The 24334-nt window shown below is 44.3% G+C and overlaps 1 protein-coding gene across 5 annotated transcripts in view; it reads right to left on the bottom strand.

The window, feature by feature from the left end:
• LOC118385967 (kalirin-like) overlaps positions 1–24334 on the bottom strand; it is a 304704-nt gene that overhangs the window by 157705 nt on the left and 122665 nt on the right. For all 5 annotated transcript variants that reach the window (XM_052521955.1, XM_052521954.1, XM_052521952.1 and 2 more), the window contains exons 4-6: positions 12467–12659; positions 10573–11085; positions 4806–4928 (exon numbers count right to left, since the gene is read on the bottom strand). In XM_052521955.1, coding sequence (XP_052377915.1) covers positions 4806–4928; positions 10573–11085; positions 12467–12659 — 829 coding nt within the window. The remainder of the gene's footprint in view (positions 1–4805; positions 4929–10572; positions 11086–12466; positions 12660–24334) is intronic.

Raw genomic sequence — 24334 nt, forward strand, 5'->3', positions numbered from 1 at the left:
GGACACACATAGAGAAGACATCATATATTATGGGAAAGATCCAGGGTCTATATCAGGGTTATTCAACTTGTACCCGATAATGCCAGGAGCTGGTTTTCCATTCTACCAGATAATTAATTGCCAGAGTTGAGTTTGAGGGGTCAATATAATTTAATTCAGGATCTATTTAATTTAATTCAGGATATATTGAATTTAATTCAGGAAATTGTTTTTAATTGAATTCAGGATCTATTTGCTCCTTATAGCCCTGCGACCAACCATCAAACAGGCAAAGCATCAATACAGGGCTAAGATTGAACACCGGCTCCGACGCTCGTCTTATGTGGCAGGGCTTGCAAACTATTACAGACTGCAAAGGGAAGCACAGCCGCGAGCTGCCCAGTGACACGAGCCTACCAGACGAGCTAAACCACTTCTATGCTCGCTTCGAGGCAAGCAACACTGAGGCATGCATGAGAGCATCCGCTGTTCCGGACGACTGTGTGATCACGCTCTCCGTAGCTGACATGAGTAAGATCTTTAAACAGGTCAACATACACAAGGCTGCAGGGCCAGATGGATTACCAGGACATGTGCTGACCAACTGGCAGGTGTCTTCACAAACATTTTCAACATGTCCCTGATTGAGTCTGTAATACCAACATGTTTCAAGCAGACCACCATAGTCCCCAAGAACACAAAGGCAACCTGCCTAAATGAGTAGCACTCACGTCCGTAGCCATGAAGTGCTTTGAAAGGTTGGTGAGGGCTCACATCAACACCATTATCCCAGAAACCCTAGACCCACTCCAATTTACATACTGCCCAAACAGATCCACAGATGATGCAATCTCTATTGCACTCCATGCTGACCTTTCCCACCTGGACAAAAGCAACACTTATGTGAGAATGCTATTCATTGAGTACAGCTCAGCGTTCAACACCATAGTACCCTCAAAGCTTATCACTAAGCTAAGGATCCTGGGACTAAACACCTCCCTCTGCAACTGGATCCTGGACTTCCTGATGGGCCGCCCCAAGGTGGTGAGGGTAGGTAGCAACACATCTGCCACGCTGATCCTCAACACTGGAGCTCCCCAAGGGTGCATACTCAGTCCCGTCCTCTACTCCCTGTTCATCCACGACTGCATGGCCAGGCATGACTCCAACACCATCATTAAGTTTGCAGACGACACAATAGTGTCACCGACAACGACGAGACAGCCTATAGGGAGGAGGTCAGAGACCTGGCCGGGTGGTGCCAGAATAACAACCTATCCCTCAAAGTAAACAAGACTAAGGAGATGATTGTGGACTACAGGAAAAGGAGGACCGAGCAAGCCCACATTCTCACCGATGGGGCTGTAGTGGAGCAGGTTGAGAGCTTCAAGTTCCTTGGTGTCCACATCATCCAACAAACTAGAATGGTCCAAACACACCAAGACAGTCGTGAAGAGGGTACGACAAAGCCTATCCCCCCTCCGGAAACGAAAGAATTTGGCATGGGTCCTGAGATCCTCAAAAGGTTCTACAGCTGCAACATCGAGAGCATCCTGCCTGACTGGTTGCATCACTGCCTGGTACGGCAATTGCTCGGCCTCTGACTGCAAGGCACTACAGAGGGTAGTGTGTACGGCCCAGTACATCACTGAGGCTAGCTAAGCTGCCTGCCATCCAGGACCTCTACACCAGGTGGTGTCAGAGGAAGGGCCTAAAAATTGTCAAAGACCCCAGCCATCCCAGTCATAGACTGTTCTCTCTACTACCGCATGGCAAGGGGTACCAAGTCTAGGACAAAAAGGCGTCTCAACAGTTTTTACCCCTAAGCCATAAGACTCCTGAACAGGTAATCAAATGGCTACCCGGACTATTTGCATTGTGTGCCCCCTCCCAACCCCTCTTTTTTACGCTGCTGCTACTCTCTGTTTATCATATAAGCAAAGTCACTTTAACTATCCATTCACGTACATACTACCTCAATTGGGCCGACCAACCAGTGCTCCCGCACATTGGCTAACCGGGCTATCTGCATTGTGTCCCGCCACCCACCAACACCTCTTTTACGCTACTGCTACTCTTTGTTCATCATGTATGCATTGTCACTTTAACCATATCTACATGTACATACTACCTCAACTCAGCCTGACTAACCGGTGTCTGTACGAAGCCTCACAGCTTTTATAGCCTCGCTACTATATACAGCCTGGCTTTTTACTGTTGTTTTATTTCTTTACTTACCTATTTTTTACCTAATACCTACTATCGCTTATTAGCCAAACAATCAATGCTACAGAGATACTGTATGACCTGTGAGCCAGTCCGGCATGAAATTATGGTGTAGAGCTTAGCGACAACAAGCGTGACAGATTTCTGCAGCTTTGACTGAATCGCTCAATCTCTGGCAGGCCACCCCTGATGTCTTTGACAAACAGGTAGACAGACATTTACATCCTCTGTGCTGCCATCTGGCTCTGTAGTCCACAAAACCCACCCACCCATCCCTCCACTATGGGAGTTCAATCATCTCTGGCCGCTTTAGGCCCAACCATTTATCAGCTTCACATGATGCACCCACCGTGGGCTTTATTTACCGCAAACCTGATTAGAACTGGTAATGAAGGTATGAAAAACAAACAGCTCGCTGGTTTAAAGCGGGGCTTTAGTGAACTACGTTCAGACATGGTAGCTACATGCTGGACACGCTGAGCCAAGAGACGTCAAAACATAATAACAGCATGATTTAGGAGTCTGTATGAGCAGAGAGAGAGAGAGAGAGAGAGAGAGAGAGAGAGAGAGAGAGAGAGAGAGAAAACAGAGAGAGAGAGGTGGAGCAAGAGAGAGTGTGGAGGGAGCGAGCGAGACAGAGAGAACGAGAGAGAGTGAGAGAGAGTGGTTCTTCAGTGAGAGCCAAGCTGCCTCTGAGTGGGGAGGGTTTTATTGTAAAAAAATACAATGGCAATAGAAGGCTAGAATCGGACTAAAAAACTAAAATATATAAGTATTGAAAAATATACTGTGTCTGTATAATGTATTTAGTATGTATAAGCTGGAAGTAGAAGCGTTGTTGTCCATTAGTTTACTCCATTTAGGTGGTAGGGGTGTTAGGGTTAGGGAAATATATTAATATATATATATATATATATATTAATATATTAATACATTTCCCCCTAACCCTAACACCCCTACCACCTAATTGGAGTAAACTATATACATTGAGGGATTGGAAATGATGCAGACAATAACACTGATGGAAGGCACAATCTATCAACAATGTTAAGGCTGATCTACCCCCCCTAAATGCTAGGACTTTCCATGTCATTCAAATGTGCATGTGGTGTGTTTGGTACATACAGTGCCGCGGAAAAATGATTTGCCCCCTTTCTGGTTGTCTCTATTTTTGCATATTTTTTATACTGAATATTATCAGAACTTCAACCAAAACCTAATATTAGATAAAGGAAACGCGTGTTTACAAATAACCGACAAATTGATACTTACTTCATTCATTTAATTAACAAAGTTTTGCAACACCCAGCTCCCCTGTGTGAAAAAGAAAGTCATTGACATGGGTCCCATTATGCCTGGTGGAAACCAAACACCGCATTCTACAGTAAGAACCTTATACCAACGGTCAAGCATGGTGGTGGTAGTGTGATGCTTTTGGTGATGCTTTTCTGCCTCAGGACCTGGACCTGCACGACTAAAAAGCAACACATTTGAGGTTTTGGAATGGCCTAAGTTTTGGAATGGCCAAAATCCAGACCTAATCCCAATTGAGACGTTGTGCCAGGACTTGAAATGAGCAGTTCATGCTTGAAAACACACAAATGTCGTTGAGTTAAAGTATTTCTGCATGAAAGAATGGGCCAAAATTCCTCCACAGCAACGTGAGAGATCTGATCAGGAAACGTTTAGTTGGAGTCTTTGCAGTGAAAGGTGGCAGAACCAGTTATCGAGTGCAAGGGTGCAATGACTTTTTCACACAGGGGCATTGGATGTTGCATACTGTAACTTTGTTTATGAAATAAATTAAATAAGTATGTAATTGTTATGTTAGTTGTTCACCTTTATCTAATATTAGGTTTTGGTTGAAGATCTGATAACATTCAGTATCAAAAATATGGAAAATTAGAGCAAATACTTTTTTCCCAGCACTGTAGGTGGCTTGATTTCTCAACCAAATAGCACCAAACATATCTTCATTCTGTCAGAGCAAAACTGCAGTAGAGGCCATTCCCTACTCTAAGGTGAATCTCAAAAGGCACCCTATTCACTACTTATGACCAGGGCCATGTGGGTAACAGGGTGCCATTTTGGAAACATCCTAACAGTAATTTTAATGGCAGTGTAACTGGAGTAGAAGCAGAGGCAATCAAATCAACATTGAGGAAGTAGCCTGCGATTTCAGTAGAGCAATTACTAATCTGAACGTGTGTGTTCATATGCAAAATGGACTTCGCCAGCGCTCCATCGCCAGTGGCCTGCGCTGGATCATTGGTAGCTGTACGAGCATGTTTCTTTCACAACCCTATTTGAAATACTAATACAGTAATTGAAAGGCTTTTTGACTCGCTCCTCGAACATCGACCAGTCTGTCTTTCAATAATTCCGCTTTTACTCCGCTCATACAAAGTGAAATCACTGAGCCATGACTCAGAGTATTGATGTCATCCATATTATTAGATTCCCCCATCCCCATACACTGTGTCCTCTCACGCCACATAGTCCTCTCACACCACATAGTCCTCTCACCCCACCTAGTTGCCACACCCCATTTAGTTCCCACATCCCATATAGTCCTCACACACTACATAGTCCTCACATACCATAGAATTCATGGCAAAGTGATTGTGCTGCGTCTGGAGGTCCACGGCGTGTTGGTAGCTGACTCCGATCTCTGTGTGGCTCTGCAGGAACACTTCCTTATTGTGACTGATCCAGTCAAACATCTATGATGGGAACAAACAAAGATACATAAGGTTAGTTAAGGTTGTTGGTTGGGTTACTGGTCCTGTGTGGCTCAGTTGTTAGGGCATGGTGCTTCTGGGTTCGATTCCCGCTGGGCACACCCATTCAGAAATGAATGCACGGCTTGCACGCATATAAATAGCATATTATATATAATCAATCAATTATCATAATGATTACTGAACATTCCCATTGATGGTTTAGCTGTTGTCACTCATCACAGCACAGCCAACAGACATTATTTCATTTGCAGGTGTATTAGACAGGATCAAGACAGAGGAAAGACACAGCAAAGGGCTGGATTTGAACCCATGCTTCAGCAGTATATGTGACCCAGAGGCAGCAGCTTAGACCACTAGACCATCCTAAGACACGGCAGATTCAGAACATTCAGAGCTTTACATGATACTGTAGTCCTCTCCCTGGTGTTAATTATACCCTAATGATCATTGGGAGGCTTGCCATCGCTCTTTATTAAGATCCTGCACCAGTACACTCAACTACATGATCAAAAATTAAATAACGGTGGCGTGACAAGCATGATTATAGGGTCACATTAGGACAGCCCTCTAGGCCAGCAGCTTTACAGCAGCTTTACACCCCCGCTCTGAAGAGCCTGCGACATTAGAATACATCTATTTAATCAGGTTTGATTGAGCTGTTAATTAAACATTGGCTCAAGTGTGACCTCTCAGTGCTGCCTTCCAATGTAAGTCCTTATAAAAGGCATGAGTTGTCTGATGTGTTTGTACTGGATATAACAGATTACGGAGCAGGTGTTGCTATAGACAATTTGCTCCGATTTAGACGTTTTTTTAATGAATAGTGCTATGGTAATTATTATCCTACTAAACCATGATCAATTGCAGTAAAAAGTTACAATGGCTTTTCTTTCAATAAGCAATAACTTTAGGAAATAGAATGGGAAAAGCAGAAAAGTGGCAAGGAAAAAATGGTCCTCCATATATTTTGGGTTTGAATCATATTTCTTACCCTCAAAGTATGGTTTGATTTAATCAACTTTATTGTCAAAAGACCATATGATTGAAACGATACTTATAAATTCCCTAACTTGTCATGCTTATTAAATTACATCTTGACAGCTTAATCTAATAATTTGCAAATTAAACGGAGAGAAGCTAGCTAAAGAATAATTAGCTCAATGACTGTTTCCTTTTTTTTAGGGGGGACAATTCTGGCTCAGTGCAGTTGCTGATAAATGGCTCCCTATCATGTTCACTTGACGATAAGGAACCGTTTGCACTACAAGTTTGCTTTTCCTGCAAGAGCAGGAAAATTCTCGGCAACGAAAGAGTGTTCAAACGAGTGATCCTACATCTGTGTATCATTATCCAAAATTAACAACAACTTCTTCCTTATCATAAACCTAAAATGTACTCTGTAAAAATGACATATTCCTTGAAAGAAATATATTGATTGCATCAAAAGAGGTCTTTTTTCTCTCTCTATGGAGAACAACATTGATTTTAATCTATAACTCTCCGGACTAAAAAAAACATGTGAGATTTCTTTCCATCATATGGCGTTGATCATTACCAGTGCATGATGGGAGAGGAAGACGGCGACGTGGAGGCCAGGCGAGAGGAGCAGTAACTGTTCATTTTGACTGAGTCCCAAATGGCACCAGAATCCCTATAGGTCTTATCACCAGTAGCGGTGAGTGGGTAACATCACAGGGGAAGCCATGCCAGGGGGGGAAAAGCCAATATTACAACCTATGTGTTGTGATAATTGCGCTGTTTGCTCTATAACCTGTTAATTCAATCATATGCACCTAAGGCCGAGACAATAAGAAGACACAGCGGCAGAATAAATTCAACCACACCGTTGTTTCATCACAAAACCAGAGAGCAACATCTATCCGGTGAAGTCCACAAAACATATTGCATGTAACAAACAGTTAAATGACCTACAGCATGGTCAAGCAAGTTAATGTTTCCATTTTTGGATCGCTAAACAACTATTGATTTAGAAACACGGATAGTTAGTGCAAGTCACAAAGAAAACTGCATCCACTATTTCAACGTCAAGCATTTCAACATCATCTAATCATCTATGCAGTGACAACTAAAAGATACCAACAACTATGTAGTCCAATAAATGTAATCTAAATATGATGTGGCTCTCCATGGTACTGATTTCTGTGTGTATGCCCGTGTGCGTGCTTGTGTGGCCGATGTGAAATTGCTAGCTAGTTAGCGGTGGTGCGCGCTAGTGGCCTTTCAAATCGGTGACGTCACTTGCTCTGAGACCTTGAAGTAGTGGTTCCCCTTGCTCTGCAAGGGCCGCGGCATTTGTGGAGCGATGGGTAACGTTGCTTCGAGGGTGACTGTTGACGTGTGCAGAGCGTCCCTGGTTCGTGCCCAGGTTGGGGCGAGGGGACGGATGTAAAGTCTATACTGTTACACTTGCAAGTAGAAAAAAACATGTTCACTCACCCTACTTGTAGAGAAACGCCAATGGCATCCTCCTCTTTCATGTTGGCTAAACGGTCTATGTCTCTGTCATACAGTACACTCTTTAAATTGTTGTTGTCCTAAGCTACCAGGCTAAAATGCTTGTTCACTAGCCTAACTTCCTTTCATGGGCAACAATGCGCCAGGCCAACTAGTTAACATTATCCTACTACATCTAGCTGCATGTTGAACAGGCCAGGGGCACAATGTATGAATTTATGGTTGGATCAGAATCGGTGTTATAATAATTGGCCAGTACGTAGAATTAAGTAAAATCACAAGTCCAAATCCCCATCTCCATCCATGGCTAATTTAGGAAAGGGCCTATTGGAGCTAGCTAGCTAACCACCAGGAGGACAACAATGCAACGACATGCAACAATTCAATGACGTTTGGTGAGAAGCCAAATCCAAACTGGCTTCCCTTGACACCTTTTTTTTGGTGCGCCAGGACCATTCACAGCTGAGCTCACTCAGTTTAGCTCAATGCTGATTGGCTAGTATTTTATTACTTTTCTTATCCAGGGAGGCCAAATGCTCCTGCGAATTGAAGGAAATGTATGAAACACAGAGAGAACAAAGTTAAATTATTTTGTATGTTTTTTTCTTGGTGACATTTTTGGAGAAGCATGGCTTCCCTTGGCATGAATACGCACCATTGCTTATCAATAAAACGTCACAATATGGTGCAGAGCATTCGATTTGGCTGCTGGTGGGCAAGGAGACCCCTAGCTCCACTAAAGCCATTGACCTGACGTTTTCAAGGAATAGGCCAGCAATTTCACATCGGCTACACTCACCCCCCTTTTGACCTCCTCCTCTTTCCGCAGCAACCAGTGATCCGGGTCAACAGCATCAATGTAACAGTATAGACTTTACGTCCGTCCCCTCGCCCCGAACCTGGGTGCGAACCAGGGACGCTCTGCACACGTCAAGTCACCCTCGAAGCATCGTTACCCATCGCTCCACAAAAGCCGTGGCCCGTGCAGAGCAAGGAGAACCACTACTTCAAAGTCTCAGAGCAAGTGACATCACCGATTGAAAGGTCACTAGCGCGCACCCCCGCTAACAAGCTAGCCATTTCACAGTCAAATGAAACGCTCTGCACCTTATTGTGACGTTTTATTGATAACGACCTATAGGTCCTGGTTAAAATAAGTCCCCTATGTAGGGAATAGGGTGCCATTTGGGGTGCAAGCCAAAGAGAGCGCACAAGGTCATTATGGAGGACCAAAATAAACATGGGTCTATCCTCCCCTCCATCCTCCTCTCTGTCTGTTATTGTTCCCTTTGATCTTGATCCACACAGATATGTAGTGCCTTTACTGGGGTTGAACACTGACAATTTCATTTCATTGTTCAAAAAATACCCTTATTAATGCTTGAGCTTCAAAGGTGGCCTGTTATAATACGCTCAGTGTTTACAGTCACTGTTCAAATGGCTGGAGTGCAGGTGTGCAACCACAAACACTACTATGACTGTCCAAGTGCTCGGTCGGATCCGAATTAAAAATAGTCTTATGGAATCTGAGCTTACAATATGACCAGTAGGTGAACTGCTGTAGCTATCCTGTTAGACTGTGAGTCGCGTAACACATTGTTAGTGCAGTGTTAGCAGGCAATCACAGACCAATTGGAGAGGACACATGGAGGGACAGACAGAGTATGTGTGCCAGGCCTTAATTGGCATTGTCCCCAGGGAAATTAATCTTTATCTGGGCCTGGCCTAATCATCAGGAGGAACCATGGGGCTCCACTGTCATTAGAAAAGGGACTGACTGCACTTATCCAGATGAAGGCCTTTGTCTAGAATCCAGCAGGCATTGGCCTACTACTTCATCATTGTAGGGTATGTTGGGGGGAGTGCGGGCTTGAAGGCTTGGAGGGAATATTGCACGGTTAGGAGAATGCCGTTTTTCTTCCTTTCTGTCTGTATACACTAGCTGTGTGGCCATTTCACTGTAGTTTATTTGTTTGAGTTCATTTGTCCGGTTGTATTGGGAAACGGCAGATGACCTGGCAATGTAAAACATTGTTTTGAATGTGTGATCATCATTGTCTCTGACCTTGCCAGAGTTATATAGGTCCTAACATGAGGTCATGTTGTTGTCGTTGTGTTATTCCTAATGAGTTTTGGGGTATTTAGGCAATATGAGGTTTTCCTTTAAAAACCAAAAATAAATGACCAAAAAAATGATTATGAAATTATTACATATACCTTTGGGCTCATCTGGACAACATTACTGCCATTGTCAAGGGCGATGTGTGCACAGAGGACAATAAATAGTTTTTAATACACACTTAAAAATACCTCACTAATTGGAAAAGTGGGCAAAATACCTGTTTATTCCCTAAAATAGCATCTCGGGAATGAGGTACTGAACTGTTCTGTTTTTTCAGAATCTTGTAAAAGCACATATCCTTCTAAAAACACAGGCTGTTATTATATCCCATTTAATATGCGTTTCAAATAAATAAACAAAATGCCAGCGTTTATGTATTCAGGCCCTGCATATAAACAGAGAAAGTCTGTGTCCCAAATGTCACCCGATCTGTACGCTTTTGACCAGGGCCCAGAGGGCTCCGGTCAAAAGTATTGCACTATATACAGTCGGGGATTGAGGGCCATTTGGGATGCAACCTTAAATAACATCTAGCCAGAAGTTTGTTCATAGCTGTCATACTGAGGACTTTCACAATGTGTCTCTAGGATAAATATTTGCATCCAAGGATCAGGGATATTTATATGCGAAAAACCTCTCAATCAGTTTGCAACCTTTAAATATAAATTCCATGTCGACGTTTGTCTGCCTTACTGTACACAAGGCGCACGTTTGGCAATTAGAATGGTCTTACTAGCTGAACGCCCTGCATATTATATTATGAACGTCAAATCACCAGTGTATTTAATGTACTGTGGGTTCATTTTTGTTATTCTGTTAGCAGAGATCATTGGTATCATCTATATCACGTTGTCTGATCTATGTTTTGTTTGTAATTTTACTTAAATTTGCACGTTTGTAACCACGAGTTAAAGACAAAAGTCCATAAAATATTTCAATGGACATAAAGATTTTCAATTCAGAGATCAACTCAGCAGAAATGGTTTTATTGTGAATGTTTCTAGATCTCTGAGCTTGGTCACTCACCTTCTCTGCGTCCTGCTCAAAGAGGCGGAGCTGGAAACACTGGTCCAGCTTCAGCTTGCGGACGTGCCACATCTGGTGCAGGTGCTGTCTGGTGGAGTGCAGCTTGTCCAGCAGGCTGGCGATCTTAGGCACCACGCTCTGGAAGTCAGCGCTACCCGAGATGCAGTTCCTCCCAGAAAACCCGTCGCTAGATCGGATACACTGAAGCAGCCTCTGGCCCTCCCTGTCCAGCTCCTCCACGGGAGCCTTCATCACCTTCTTCTTGAGCTGCGTGTGCTCGTCGATGAGCCGCCGGGAGCCCTCCACGTCCACCGGGAACTCCTTCTTGGCCAGCAGCTCCTGGAGGTCCTCCAGGCGGGAGAGGAGGTGCACGGCCGAGCCCATGAACTCCTCCAGGGCCACGCGCAGATCCATCCACTCCTCGTGGTTGTACTCCAAAGAGCCCTCAAAGTCGTCTGTCAGCTGGGACGGGTCCACCAACTTAGTCAGGCCCTCCACTGACACCATGCTAGTCTGTCAAGTCAAATCCAAATCAAGTGTTATTTGTCACCTGCTTCGTAAACAACAGGTGTAGACGAACAGTGAAATGCTTACTTAAGGGGGCCCTTCCCAACAATGCAGAGAGAAAAATAGAAAAATAACACAAGGAATGAATACACAATGGGTACCAGTACCGAGTCGATGTGCAGAGGTACGAGGTAGATATGTACATATAGGTAGGGGTAAAGTGATAATAAACAGTAGTAGCAGCATATGTGGTGAGTCAAAAGAGTTAGTGCAAAGGGGAGTCAATGCAGATATTCTGGGTTGCTATTTGGCTAACTATTTAACAGACGTATGGCTTGGGGTTAGAAGCTATTCAGGGTCCATTTGGTTCCACGCTTGGTGCACCAGTACCGCTTTCCGTGTGATAGCAGAGAGAACAGTCTATGACTTGGGTGGCTGGAGTCTTTGACAATGTTTAGGGCCTTCCTCTGACACCGCCTGGTATAGAGGTCCTGGATGTCAGGAAGCTCGGCCCCAGCGATGCACTGCGCTGTACTCTCTGTAGTGCCTTGTGGTCAGATACCAAGCAGTTGCCATACCAAGCGGTGATTCAGCTAGTCAAGATGCTCTCAATGGTGCAGCTGTAGAACTTTTGGAGGATCTGAGGGACAATGCCAAATCTAATCAGCCTACTGAAAATTCTTTGCGACTGTGTTGGCGTGTGTGACCCATGTTAATTCCTTAGTGATGTGGACACTGAGGAACATGAAGCTCACGACTCGCTCAACAGCACACAATCAAGAGGTTTGCATGATGTTACCCCAGCCAAAACATATATAGGCTTCATTGGATGCGTCCCAAATGGCACCCTATTCCCTATATAGAGCTTTACTTTTGACCAGAGGCATACGGGGCCAAGGGTGCCATTTGGAACGCAGAAATTCTGTTTCTCATTAGCACTACAGTTCACTCTGGATGGTAGGAATGAGAAAGGGGAGGACCAAGGGGTGTAAGCTTAACCTCACACTACCTAGCACACTACTAATGGCTGACTTCTGTATAGCATTACATGCAGAGAATATGGGGAAAATCGTGGGGGGGGGGTAATCATTCTTTGCAATCTTTTCTTGCCAGTTCCTTTGAAAATACGGCTCTGTGCTTCCTGTCCATTTTAGAGACAGACCAAAATTAACAACTGTTGTCAAGTAGTGCTTATAGTCCTGTGATAACATCACAATAAAATGTTTACTATTCAACTCCGGATGAAATACATAATCACCATCAAAACAGGCATGCTGACTAGAGACAATGCCCGTACGAGAGAAATATAAAATATTTTAACAATGGGCAACCAGACATGCCAACTAAAACAAGGCTCAGTTTTTTCCCATTCTGAGCTCTCCCTTACCTCAAAAGTGAACTTGGCACTGCCAAAGTTGGTTTTCTGCTTCTGCCAGAAGTTGTCCGGTTTGATGATGAGCGCCACGCAGATCTCAGCAGAGAAGGCTTCCTGCAGGGTCTTCAGTAGAGGCTTGATCAGGTCCCACTTGGAACCACGCATATCAATGATCACTGTGAAGCCCCGCTTGCACACATCCTCACTGGGAGATAGAGATGAAAGAGCGAAGCGAGAGAGAGAGTGAAGCGAGAGAGAGAGAATGAAAGAGAGAGAGAATGAAAGAGAGAGAATGAAAGAGAGAGAGGTGAGGGAGAGCGAGAGTGGGGGTGGGAGAGAGAACCAACCGTTAGTACGCAGCATGCCCTACACATCACACCAACTCCAAGGGAGCCTGGGTCGGGCTACTTAATGTCCTTCAGCCAAGTTAGATCTGAATTGGTCCCTTGACTCCCCAGGACTCTGAGCCAACCACGGTGATGCTAAAGCCATTACACCACCGGAACTCATTTAACTGCTATGGCTAAATGACAAGCGCTATTCAATTGGACTTGTTTTAAGCTGGCCCCCTCGTTCTACCTTCAGAGTGATGATTAGCTCCCACGATTCTAACTCTCTGACAAGCCTGTCATCGACGTTGAGCTCTTTCATTCTGGATCAACATACAAAGAAGACTATCACACACATATCTCATTCTCTCCTCCTGGGAATGTCCTCTTTAGATGTACCCCCCCCCATAACAAAAGGCCTCACTTTTCTAACAGGTTATGAGGCTGAAATAATATTAATGGTCTATTCTTAGGTCCCGATACTTTGAAAGCACTTGACTGTGATTGGAAGATAAAAATAACCTGTAATTGCTTTGGCCCGCCACATGCCCTCCTCCTCAAGCCTCCCCTACTTCTGGAATTAATATGATCCTCTCCACATCATTTGTGTTGGAAGACTTGGGGACAAACCAGGGAAAATGTCTACATCCCAAATGGATCCTTATTCCCTATTTAGTGCACCACATTTGACCAGGACCCATAGGACTATATAGGGAATAGGGTGCCATTTGGGATGCACATTTTATTACATGAAGCATCTCCTTCCCCAGTGGTCACCAACCTTTTCTGAGACAACATTTTATTTAAACATGACTTAACAAATGTAAGCCTATGCAACATTAATACCTACTAAAAGCAGTTATGTAGCCATGAGGGTTGTGCAGTAGGCTATAGGCCCAATACATTATTAAGGCATATTGGCAATGCTTGAATTGCCCTGCTAATATGGATCTTCTCAGACCATTTAAAAAATATATTAAAAAATTGAGGTGTATGATCACACTGGTCACTTGTTGTATTACTTGAGCATAAATTGCATATTTTACTGGACTGATGGTGCCTGCATCTAATGGTCAGTCTCTCAGCAAAAGGAGGGAGGGAGAGAGGGAGAGAGAGAGCAGTGGAGGCTGCCTCTCACCATCCCTCGGGTCTCCTTCCCTCCGCTGAGACGAGACACTGTCTTCCAGCTGATGGTGAAACTGGAGTCGCACTTCTTTTTCTTTCTCCTTAATGCACAAATTCATGTTTTTTTGTCCAGAAAATGTCAAATATTCCTCAATTTTAACAATGCAAGCCAATCGATACACTTTGTAGTCGGAGTTGATAGGGAGAATCACGTTTTATGGCTCATTAAAGTGTTGAATAAAGTGTTGACAGTGCTGAATAAAAACTTAAACATGAACTTACTCATAATAACAGCAGCTCTTTGCTGTATTCATTTAAGTCTCTCTCTAGTCATGGTTTTAAATGTTTTGAAATGTCACAGTATCAACTTCGCTGTGGGATCGTGGACGCTGCAGGCATAGGTGATCTGAGCTGTAGTATACTGCAGTATGCATTTGATTTGCTCCCCGGCCCCACCGGGTAGGCGGAGTTTGTACCTTCGGACACATAAAATGGTCCAAAATGGGAACACTTCGACTACCCAGCGAGCAGGGCAACTGAATCACCAGCTAGCACATTTGGTTCCTTGGAAGTTGTGGGAAAGTACATTTTTGGTTTCCTATTGGTTTTGGGAATGAAGATCAGCTTTAATATTGCAGCCAGATTTACGGTTCTATCAATATAATTGTTTGCAAAATGTCTAAACCCCCTTTTTATATATATACAGTTGAAGTCGAAAGTTTACATACACCTTAGCCAAGTACTTTTAAACTCAGTTTTTCACAATTCCTGACATTTAATCATAGTAAAAATTCCCTGTCAGTTAGGATCACCACTTTATTTTAAGAATGTGAAATGTGAGAATAATAGTAGAGAGAATGATTTATTTCAGCTTTTATTTCTTTCATCACATTCCCAGTGGGTCAGAAGTTTACATACACTCAATTAGTATTTGGTAGCATTGCCTTTAAATTGTTTAACTTGGGTCAAACGCTTTGGGTAGCCTTAAACAAGCTTCTCACAATAAGTTGAATTTTGGCCCCTTCCTCCTGACAGTGTAATGATCGTCTGTTGAAGAAGGTGTGGACCAAAGCGCAGCGTGGTAAGTGTTTATAATATAAAAATATATATATATATAAGTGTTCATACTTTCATTTCAACTGAACACTGAATAACAAAAATAACAAAGAGAATGAACGAAAACCGGAACAGTCCTGTCAGGTGCAGAAACACAAAAGAGAAAATAACTACCCACAAAAACCCTGTGGGAAAAGCTACCTAAGTATGGTTCCCAATTAGAGACAACGATAGACAGCTGTCCCTGATTGAGAAACATACCCAGCCAACACAAAGAAATACAAAAATATAGAAAAGGGAACATAGAATGCCCACCCAAATCACACCCTGACCAAACCATAATAGAGACGTAAAAAGCTCTAAGGTCAGGGCGTGACAGTACCACCCCCGCCCCCTCCGGCCGCAAAACCTGAACCTGTAGGGGAGGGTCTGGGTGGGCATTTCTCTGCGGAGGTGGCTCTGGTGAGGGACGTAGACCCCGCTCCACTTCTGGCTTGGCCCACTTAGGTGGCGCACCCTAGAGTGGGGACCCTCGCCGCCGACCCCGGACTGGGCACCGGACCGGAGGGCGACACTGGAGGCTCTGGACCGGAGGGCGACTCTGGAGGGAGGAGACGCAGAGACAGCCTGGGGAGACCTACAGGGGAGACCTACAGGAGGCCTGGTGCGTGGACCGGGCTGTGGGGGAGCACTGGAGCTCAGCATTGGCACCACTCCTCCAGGCTGAATGCTCACTTTAGCCCGGCCACTCGAATGCAGGCACAGGTCAAACCGAGCTGTGGGGGAGCACTGGACATCTGGTGCCCACCCAATGACCACCCAAATCACACCCTGACCAAACCAAAATAGAGACATAAAAAGCTCTAAGGTCAGGACATGACACAGAGCTGGTGTAACGGAGTCAGGTTTGTAGGCCTCCTTGCTCGCACACACTTTTTCAGTTCTGCCCACAAATGTTCTATAGGATTGAGGTCAGGGCATTAGATGACCACTCCAATACCTTGCCTTTGTTGTCCTTAAACCATTTTGCCACAACTTTGGAAGTATGCTTGGGGTCATTGCCCATTTGGAAGACCCATTTGCGACCAAAGCTTTAACTTCCTGACCTGATGTCTTGAGATGTTGCTTCAATATATCCACATCATTTTCTTCTGCGTGATGCCAATTATTTTGTGACGTGCACCAGTCCCTCCTGCAGCAAAGCACCCCCACAACATCATGCTGCCACCCCTTTGCTTTACGGTTGGGATGGTGTTCTTCGGCTTGCAAGCCTCCCCCTTTTACCTCCAAACATAATGATAGTCATTATGGCCAAACAGTTCTATTTTTGTTTCATCAGACCAGAGGACATTTCTCCAAAAAGTACGATCTTTTTCCCCATATGCAGTCGCAAACCGTAGTCTGGCTTTTCTGTGCCGGTTTTGGAGCAGTGGCTTCATCCTTACTGAGCGATCAAATCAAATCAAATCACATTTTATTTGTCACATACACATGGTTAGCAGATGTTAATGCGAGTGTAGCGAAATGCTTGTGCTTCTAGTTCCGACAATGCAGTGATAACCAACAAGTAATCTAACTAACAATTCCAAAACTACTGTCTTATACACAGTGTAAGGGGATAAGGAATATGTACATAAGGATATATGAATGAGTGATGGTACAGAGCAGCATACAGTAGATGGTATCGAGTACAGTATATACATCTGAGATGAGTATGTAGACAAAGTAAACAAAGTGGCATAGTTAAAGTGGCTAGTGATACATGTATTACATAAGGATGCAGTCGATGATGTAGAGTACAGTATATACGTATGCATATGAGATGAATAATGTAGGGTAAGTAACATATATAAGGTAGCATTGTTAAAAGTGGCTAGTGATATATTTACATCATTTCCCATCAATTCCCATTATTAAAGTGGCTGGAGTTGGGTCCGTGTCAATGACAGTGTGTTGGCAGCAGCCACTCAATGTTAGTGGTGGCTGTTTAACAGTCTGATGGCCTTGAGATAGAAGCTGTTTTTCAGTCTCTCGGTCCCAGCTTTGATGCACCTGTACTGACCTCGCCTTCTGGATGATAGCGGGGTGAACAGGCAGTGGTTCGGGTGGTTGATGTCCTTGATGATCTTTATGGCCTTCCTGTAACATCGGGTGGTGTAGGTGTCCTGGAGGGCAGGTAGTTTGCCCCCGGTGATGCGTTGTGCAGACCTCACTACCCTCTGGAGAGCCTTACGGTTGAGGGCGGAGCAGTTGCCGTACCAGGCGGTGATACAGCCCGCCAGGATGCTCTCGATTGTGCATCTGTAGAAGTTTGTGAGTGCTTTTGGTGACAAGCCGAATTTCCTCAGCCTCCTGAGGTTGAAGAGGCGCTGCTGCGCCTTCTTCACGACGCTGTCAGTGTGAGTGGACCAATTCAGTTTGTCTGTGATGTGTATGCCGAGGAACTTAAAACTTGCTAACCTCTCCACTACTGTTCCATCGATGTGGATGGGGGTGTTCCCTCTGCTGTTTCCTGAAGTCCACAATCATCTCCTTAGTTTTGTTGACGTTGAGTGTGAGGTTATTTTCCTGACACCACACTCCGAGGGCCCTCACCTCCTCCCTGTAGGCCGTCTCGTCGTTGTTGGTAATCAAGCCTACCACTGTTGTGTCGTCCGCAAACCTGATGATTGAGTTGGAGGCGTCCGTGGCCACGCAGTCGTGGGTGAACAGGGAGTACAGGAGAGGGCTCAGAACGCACCTTGTGGGGCCCCCGTGTTGAGGATCAGCGGGGAGGAGATGTTGTTGCCTACCCTCACCACCTGGGGGCGGCCCGTCAGGAAGTCCAGTACCCAGTTGCACAGGGCGGGGTCGAGACCCAGGGTCTCGAGCTTGATGACGAGCTTGGAGGGTACTATGGTGTTGAATGCCGAGCTGTAGTCGATGAACAGCATTCTCACATAGGTATTCCTCTTGTCCAGGTGGGTTAGGGCAGCGTGCAGTGTCGTTGAGATTGCATCGTCTGTGGACCTATTTGGGCGGTAAGCAAATTGGAGTGGGTCTAGGGTGTCAGGTAGGGTGGAGGTGATATGGTCCTTGACTAGTCTCTCAAAGCACTTCATGATGACGGAAGTGAGTGCTACGGGCGGTAGTCGTTTAGCTCAGTTACCTTAGCTTTCTTGGGAACAGGAACAATGGTGGCCCTCTTGAAGCATGTGGGAACAGCAGACTGGTATAGGGATTGATTGAATATGTCCGTAAACACACCGGCCAGCTGGTCTGCGCATGCTCTGAGGGCGCAGCTGGGGATGCCGTCTGGGCCTGCAGCCTTGCGAGGGTTAACACGTTTAAATGTCTTACTCACCTCGGCTGCAGTAAAGGAGAGACCGCATGTTTTCGTTGCAGGCCGTGTCAGTGGCACTGTATTGTCCTCAAAGCGGGCAAAAAGTTATTTAGTCTGCCTGGGAGCAAGACATCCTGGTCCGTGACTGGGCTGGGTTTCTTCTTGTAGTCCGTGATTGACTGTAGACCCTGCCACATGCCTCTTGATCCTTCATGTTATGTCAATATAGGACTCGTTTTACTGTGGATATAGATACTTTGTACCTGTTTCCTTCAGCATCTTCACAAGGTCCTTTGCTGTTGTTCTGGGATTGATTTGCACTTTTCACACCAAAGTACATTCATCTCTAGGAGACAGAACGTGTCTCCTACCTGAGCAGTATGATGGCTGTGTGGTCCCATGGTGTTTATACTTGCGTACTATTGTTTGTACAGATGAACGTGGTACCTTCAGGCGTTTGAAAATTGCTCCCAAGGATGAACCAGACTTGTGGAGGTCTACAATTTTTTGTCTGAGGTCTTGGCTGATTTCTTTTGATTTTCCCATGATGTCAAGCAATGAGTCACTGAGTTTGAAGGTAGGCCTTGAAATACATCCACAGGTACAACTCCAATTGACTCAAATGATGTAAATTAGCCTATCAGAAGCTTCTAAAGCCATGACTTTTTCTGAATTTTCCCAAGCTGTTTAAAGGCACAGTCAACTTAGTGTATGTCAACTTCTGACCCACTGGACTTGTGATACAGTGAATTATGAGTGAAATAATCTGTCTGTAAACAATTGTTGGAAAAAATACTTGTGTCGTGCACAAAGTAGATGTCCTAACCGACTTGCCAAAACTATAGTTTGTTAACAAGAAGTTTGTGGAGTGGTGTATTCCGACCTCAACTGTGTATATATACTGTGTATATACCCCCCCCCCCAACCCTACCCTGATTGCAATAAATGAACAGACAACAATACTCCTACTGCTACTTACAGCTATTTTCTGCAAGTGCTGGATTTTCAACCACAGTGGCCAATCCGCCATTCCTTCCAGCTCTGTCAAGTTGGATGTTGATCATTGCCAGACAGTCATTTTCAAGTCCTTTCATAGATTTTTAGGCCAATTTAAGTCTAAACTGTAACTAGGCCCCTCAGGAACATTCCATGTCTTCTTGGTAAGCAACTCCAGTGGATATTTAACATTTGGTTTTAGGTTATTGTCCTAGTGAAATAGATCAATAGATTGCGATCAACCAGTTGGTCTTCATCAGTTTGCGATCAACCAGTTGGTCTTCATCGACCTGGCCAAGACTTTCGACTCTGTCAAGCACCATATTCTTATCGGCAGACTCAGTAGCCTCGGTTATTCTAACGACTGCCTTGCCTGGTTCACCAGCTACTTTGCAGATAGAGTTCAGTTTGTCAAATCGGAGGGCATGTTGTCTGGTCCTCTGGCACATTGTAAGATTCTTTATGAATTTATTTGCAAATTATGGTGGAAAATAAGTATTTGGTCAATAACAAAAGATTATCTCAATACTTTGTTATATACCCTTTGTTGGCAATGACAGAGGTCAAACGTTTTCTGTAAGTCTTCACAAGCTTTTCACACACTGTTGCTGGTATTTTGGCCCATTCCTCCATGCAGATCTCCTGTAGAGCAGTGATGTTTTGGGGCTGTTGCTGGGAAACACAGACTTTCAACTCCCTCCAAAGATTTTCTATGGGGTTGAGATCTGGAGACTGGCTAGGCAACTCCAGGACCTTGAAATGCTTCTTACGAAGCCTCTCCTTCGTTGCCCGGGCGGTGTGTTTGGGATCATTGTCATGCTGAAAGAACCAGCCACGTTTCATCTTCAATGCCCTTGCTGATGGAAGGAGGTCCCTTAAAATCTCACGATACACGGCCAGTTTAATTTCTTTCCTTTACACGGATCAGTCGATCTGGTGCCTTTGCAGAAAAACAGCCCCAAAGCATGATGTTTCCACCCCCATTCTTCACAGCAGGTATGGTGTTCTTTGGATGTAACTCAGCATTCTTTGTCCTCCAAACACGACGAGTTGAATTTTTACCAAAAAGTTGTATTTTGGTTTCATCTGACCATATGACATTCTACCAATCTTCTTCTGGATCATCCAAATGCTCTCTAGCAAACTTCAGACGGGCCTGGACATGTACTGGCTTAAGCAGGGGGACACGTCTGGCACTGCAGGATTTGAGTCCCTGGCGGCGTATTGTGTTACTGATGGTAGGCTTTGTTACTTTGGTCCCAGCTCTCTGCAGGTCATTCACTAGGTCCCCCCGTGCGGTTCTAGGATTTTTGCTCATCGTTCTTGTGATCATTTTGACCCCACGGGGTGAGATCTTGCGTGGAGCCCCAGATCGAGGGAGATTATCAGTGGTCTTGTATGTCTTCCATTTCCTAATAATTGTTCCCATAGTTGATTTCTTCAAACCAAGCTGCTTACCTATTGCAGATTCAGTCTTCCCAGCCTAATGCAGGTCTACAATTTTGTTTCTGGTATCTTGGCCATAGTGGAGTTTGGAGTGTGACTGTTTGAGGTTGTGGACAGGTGTCTTTTATACTGATATACTGATAACAAGTTCAAACAGGTGCCATTAATACAGGTAACGAGTAGAGGACAGAGGAGCTTCTTAAAGAAGAAGTTACAGGTCTGTGAGAGCCAGAAATCTTGCTTGTTTGTAGGTGACCAAATACTTATTTTCCACTATAATTTGCAAATAAATTAAAAATCCTACAATGGGATTTTCTGGATTTTTCTCCTCATTTTGTCTGTCATAGTTGAAGTGTACCTATGATGAAAATTACTGGTCTCTCTCTTCTTTAAGTGGGAGAACTTGCACAATTGGTGGCTGACTAAATACTTTTTTACCCCACTGTATATCTCACTGATCATCCCCAAAGCCAACACCTCATTTGGCCGCCTTTCCTTCCAGCTCTCTGCTGCCTGTGACTGGAACGAATTGCAAAAATTGCTAAAGTTAGACTTTTATTTCCCCCACCAACTTTAAACATCTGCTATCTGGGGGGAGCACGTGATGCCGCGGAGCTGAGCAGACGTTGACAAACCGAGCTCTTCAAAGTTATTATATTTTTACCTAAATAACAACGTTGAAACAATATTCTAACATCGGCTGATAATGTGTCAAGTACTTACCTTCCCAAAGAGCCATGGACCTCCGACCGAGAGGCAAGAAGGACGACCAAAACGTCGTTGATTCCCAAGATAACGCTACAGCTAGCAAGATTAGCATTAGCCCTCATAACTCAGACGACAGTTCCAGACTGTTGCTCTCAGCAGCCTCTTGCGAGCCTGCCGACATTCTGGCTACTCTCCTCCGGGAAATTCAGGATGGTAACAGAGGTCTTTCTCTGAAAATGTATAAGAAATCGGCTGAACTCCATTCTTCCATTGACGACCTGAAATCCTCCATGAATGATCTCCTTTTGAGAACGACTGAGGCAGAGTTGCGCATTAACACAGTTGAAGATTCCATCGCTAGACATGACCAGGTCTTGATACAACTGCAAAAGGACAATGCCTACCTCAAAAACAAGGTAGATCAGATGGGGAACCAGAGTAGACGTAGTAATATCCGTGTGGTGGGATTGAAAGAGGACAGCGAGGGCCGTGACCCGGTCCATTTCTTCACTCAATGGATCCCGGAGGTCTTTGGCATAATCAACTTCACCAAGCCGCTGGAAATCGAACGCGCCCACAGAACATCAGCGCCGAAACCCCAGCCAGATGAGCCCCCACGAGCCGTCCTGATCAGGTTCCTCCGTTTCCGAGACAGAGAGAAGATACTGCAACTCGCAAGAGCCAAAGGGGACATCACCATCGATGGAAAGAGGGTCAGCCTTTCCCAGATATGAGCGCGGATCTCGCCAGACGTCGCAAGCAGTTCAGACCTGCCGCCAAAGCACTGAAGGAGAAGAACATCACCGGCTACCTCATCCACCCTGCGCGGATGAATGTTCAGTACAAAGGCCGAAGCCATCTCTTCAACACACCGGGAGAAGTGCACACTTTTCTCAAAGAACTGAGCAACGTCTGAGCCAGGACGGTCTCTCTGGGGGATAAAATACAGTTGGTTTGTTTTCTCTTATCCGGATTGAACTGCTGGTATCTCCCGGTTACTATAATTGATTTGTACATTTTCAACTAACCGTATCTTTCCGGGGTGAGTTCTATTACATTTACAGGAGAGTATATTTTGGTTTAGTCCATATTTACTAGGCGAAGCAATAAGTGGGCTTAGGCCCACTGCTTTCCCCCTCATTTATGTTAATCTTTCGAAAAGAGACTCAAGCATCCCTTACCGTGGGCAGTAAATATTCAGCCATAAATATCTATTCACAACGTTTGTTTTCAATTTAGAGAGCTCGCAGGTTTTAGTTTACGCCAAGGTTTAGCTAGTAAGAGCAAGATGGAAAGCGAGCAGCAACATATCTCTACAAGTGTATTCATGTTTGATTGTTGGGATTGTTGTTTTAGTCTGACTATCGGGGTGGGTGGGATTTTTTTTCCTTCTTTTTTTCTATGTTTATTGTTTCCTTCCTAAAGAGACACACAGGTCACTTTTGTGCTCAAACCAAAGTTGAAACATTTCCTAATTATCTGCATATGATAGATTTCTATTCAGTTACATATTTGAAACCCAACCCTATGCTTAATCCACTAAAATATGTCACATTCAACGTAAAAGGTCTTAACAGCCCGATTAAAAGGAAAAGAGTCTATACATACCTGAAGAAATTAAAGGCTGACATTGTGTTTTTACAAGACACACATCTTACAGCCAGTGAACACAAGAAATTGAAGAGGGAATGGGTAGGACAAGTTTTTGCATCCTCTTTTAACTCCAAAGCAAGAGGAACTGCAATTTTGATAAGTAGACACATCCCCTTCTGCGTCAACAACACCATCTCTGATCCCTCTGGTAGGTTTGTTTTGGTGCACGGGGCATATGTTTTCAGAGTCTTTGACCCTATTGAATATTTATGCTCCTAACTTCGATGACCATATGTTTATTCAGAATGTCTTCCTTCAGGTTGCTCAAACAACACCAGGATGTCTACTGGTTGGAGGAGATTTACATTTTTGCTTAGATACAGTTCTTGATAGGTCTTCTGATAAACCCTCACTTCTTACCAAAGCCGGCAACCTCACCATGTCATTCATGAAAGATCTCAATTTACTAGACATCTGGAGACAGTTGCACCCACAGGATAGGGACTACTCTTTTTATTCACACCCACGACATAGATAACTTTTTACTTTCGACACAACTGTTTCATAGAGTGTTAGATGTCGAGTATCTCCCCAGATTGCTTAGTGACCATTCTCCTCTGGTATTATCAATCTCCATTCCTACCAAGGTAAATGGAGCATATAGATGGAGACTAAATTCTACACTCCTAAAGCAACCTGAATTTTGTGCATTCATCAAAGAGCAGATCAATATTTTTACTTTGACAAACAAACCCTCTGCTCCTGACAGCTTCATTCTTTGGGACACATTGAAGGCCTATCTGAGGGGACAGATTATTTCCTATACTAAAGGGCTGAAGAGAAAACACGGTGCGGAACTGAGTGCCCTTGAATCTGAAATCTCCGAGCTAGAGAAAACCTACCAAAGAGGCCCGACTAAAGATCTATACAGGCTTTTGGTAAATAAAAAACTTAAATATTATATTCTGAACACATATCAAGCTGAGGGGGCCATCACTAAATCAAAACAGCGTTATTACGAGCTTGGAGAGAAAGCTCACAAAGTATTGGCATGGCAACTGAAAGCAGAGGAAAGTAAGAGGACAATTAATGCCATAGAAACTCTTACTAATGAGATATCTTTCAACCCTACTGAAATTAATAATACTTTTAAGAAATACTATGAAGACCTCTACACTTCCCAATCAAGCGATGATCTATCAGAGATTGACTCCTTTCTCTCCTCTCTCAACCTCCCATGCCTGTCAGGGGAAGACAGCGAGCGCCTGAGTGAACACTTCTCAGTTCCTGAATTGTTGGAGGCCA

Source organism: Oncorhynchus keta, chromosome 7 (genome assembly GCF_023373465.1).
Source record: "Oncorhynchus keta strain PuntledgeMale-10-30-2019 chromosome 7, Oket_V2, whole genome shotgun sequence".
Taxonomy (NCBI): Eukaryota; Metazoa; Chordata; class Actinopteri; order Salmoniformes; family Salmonidae; genus Oncorhynchus; species Oncorhynchus keta.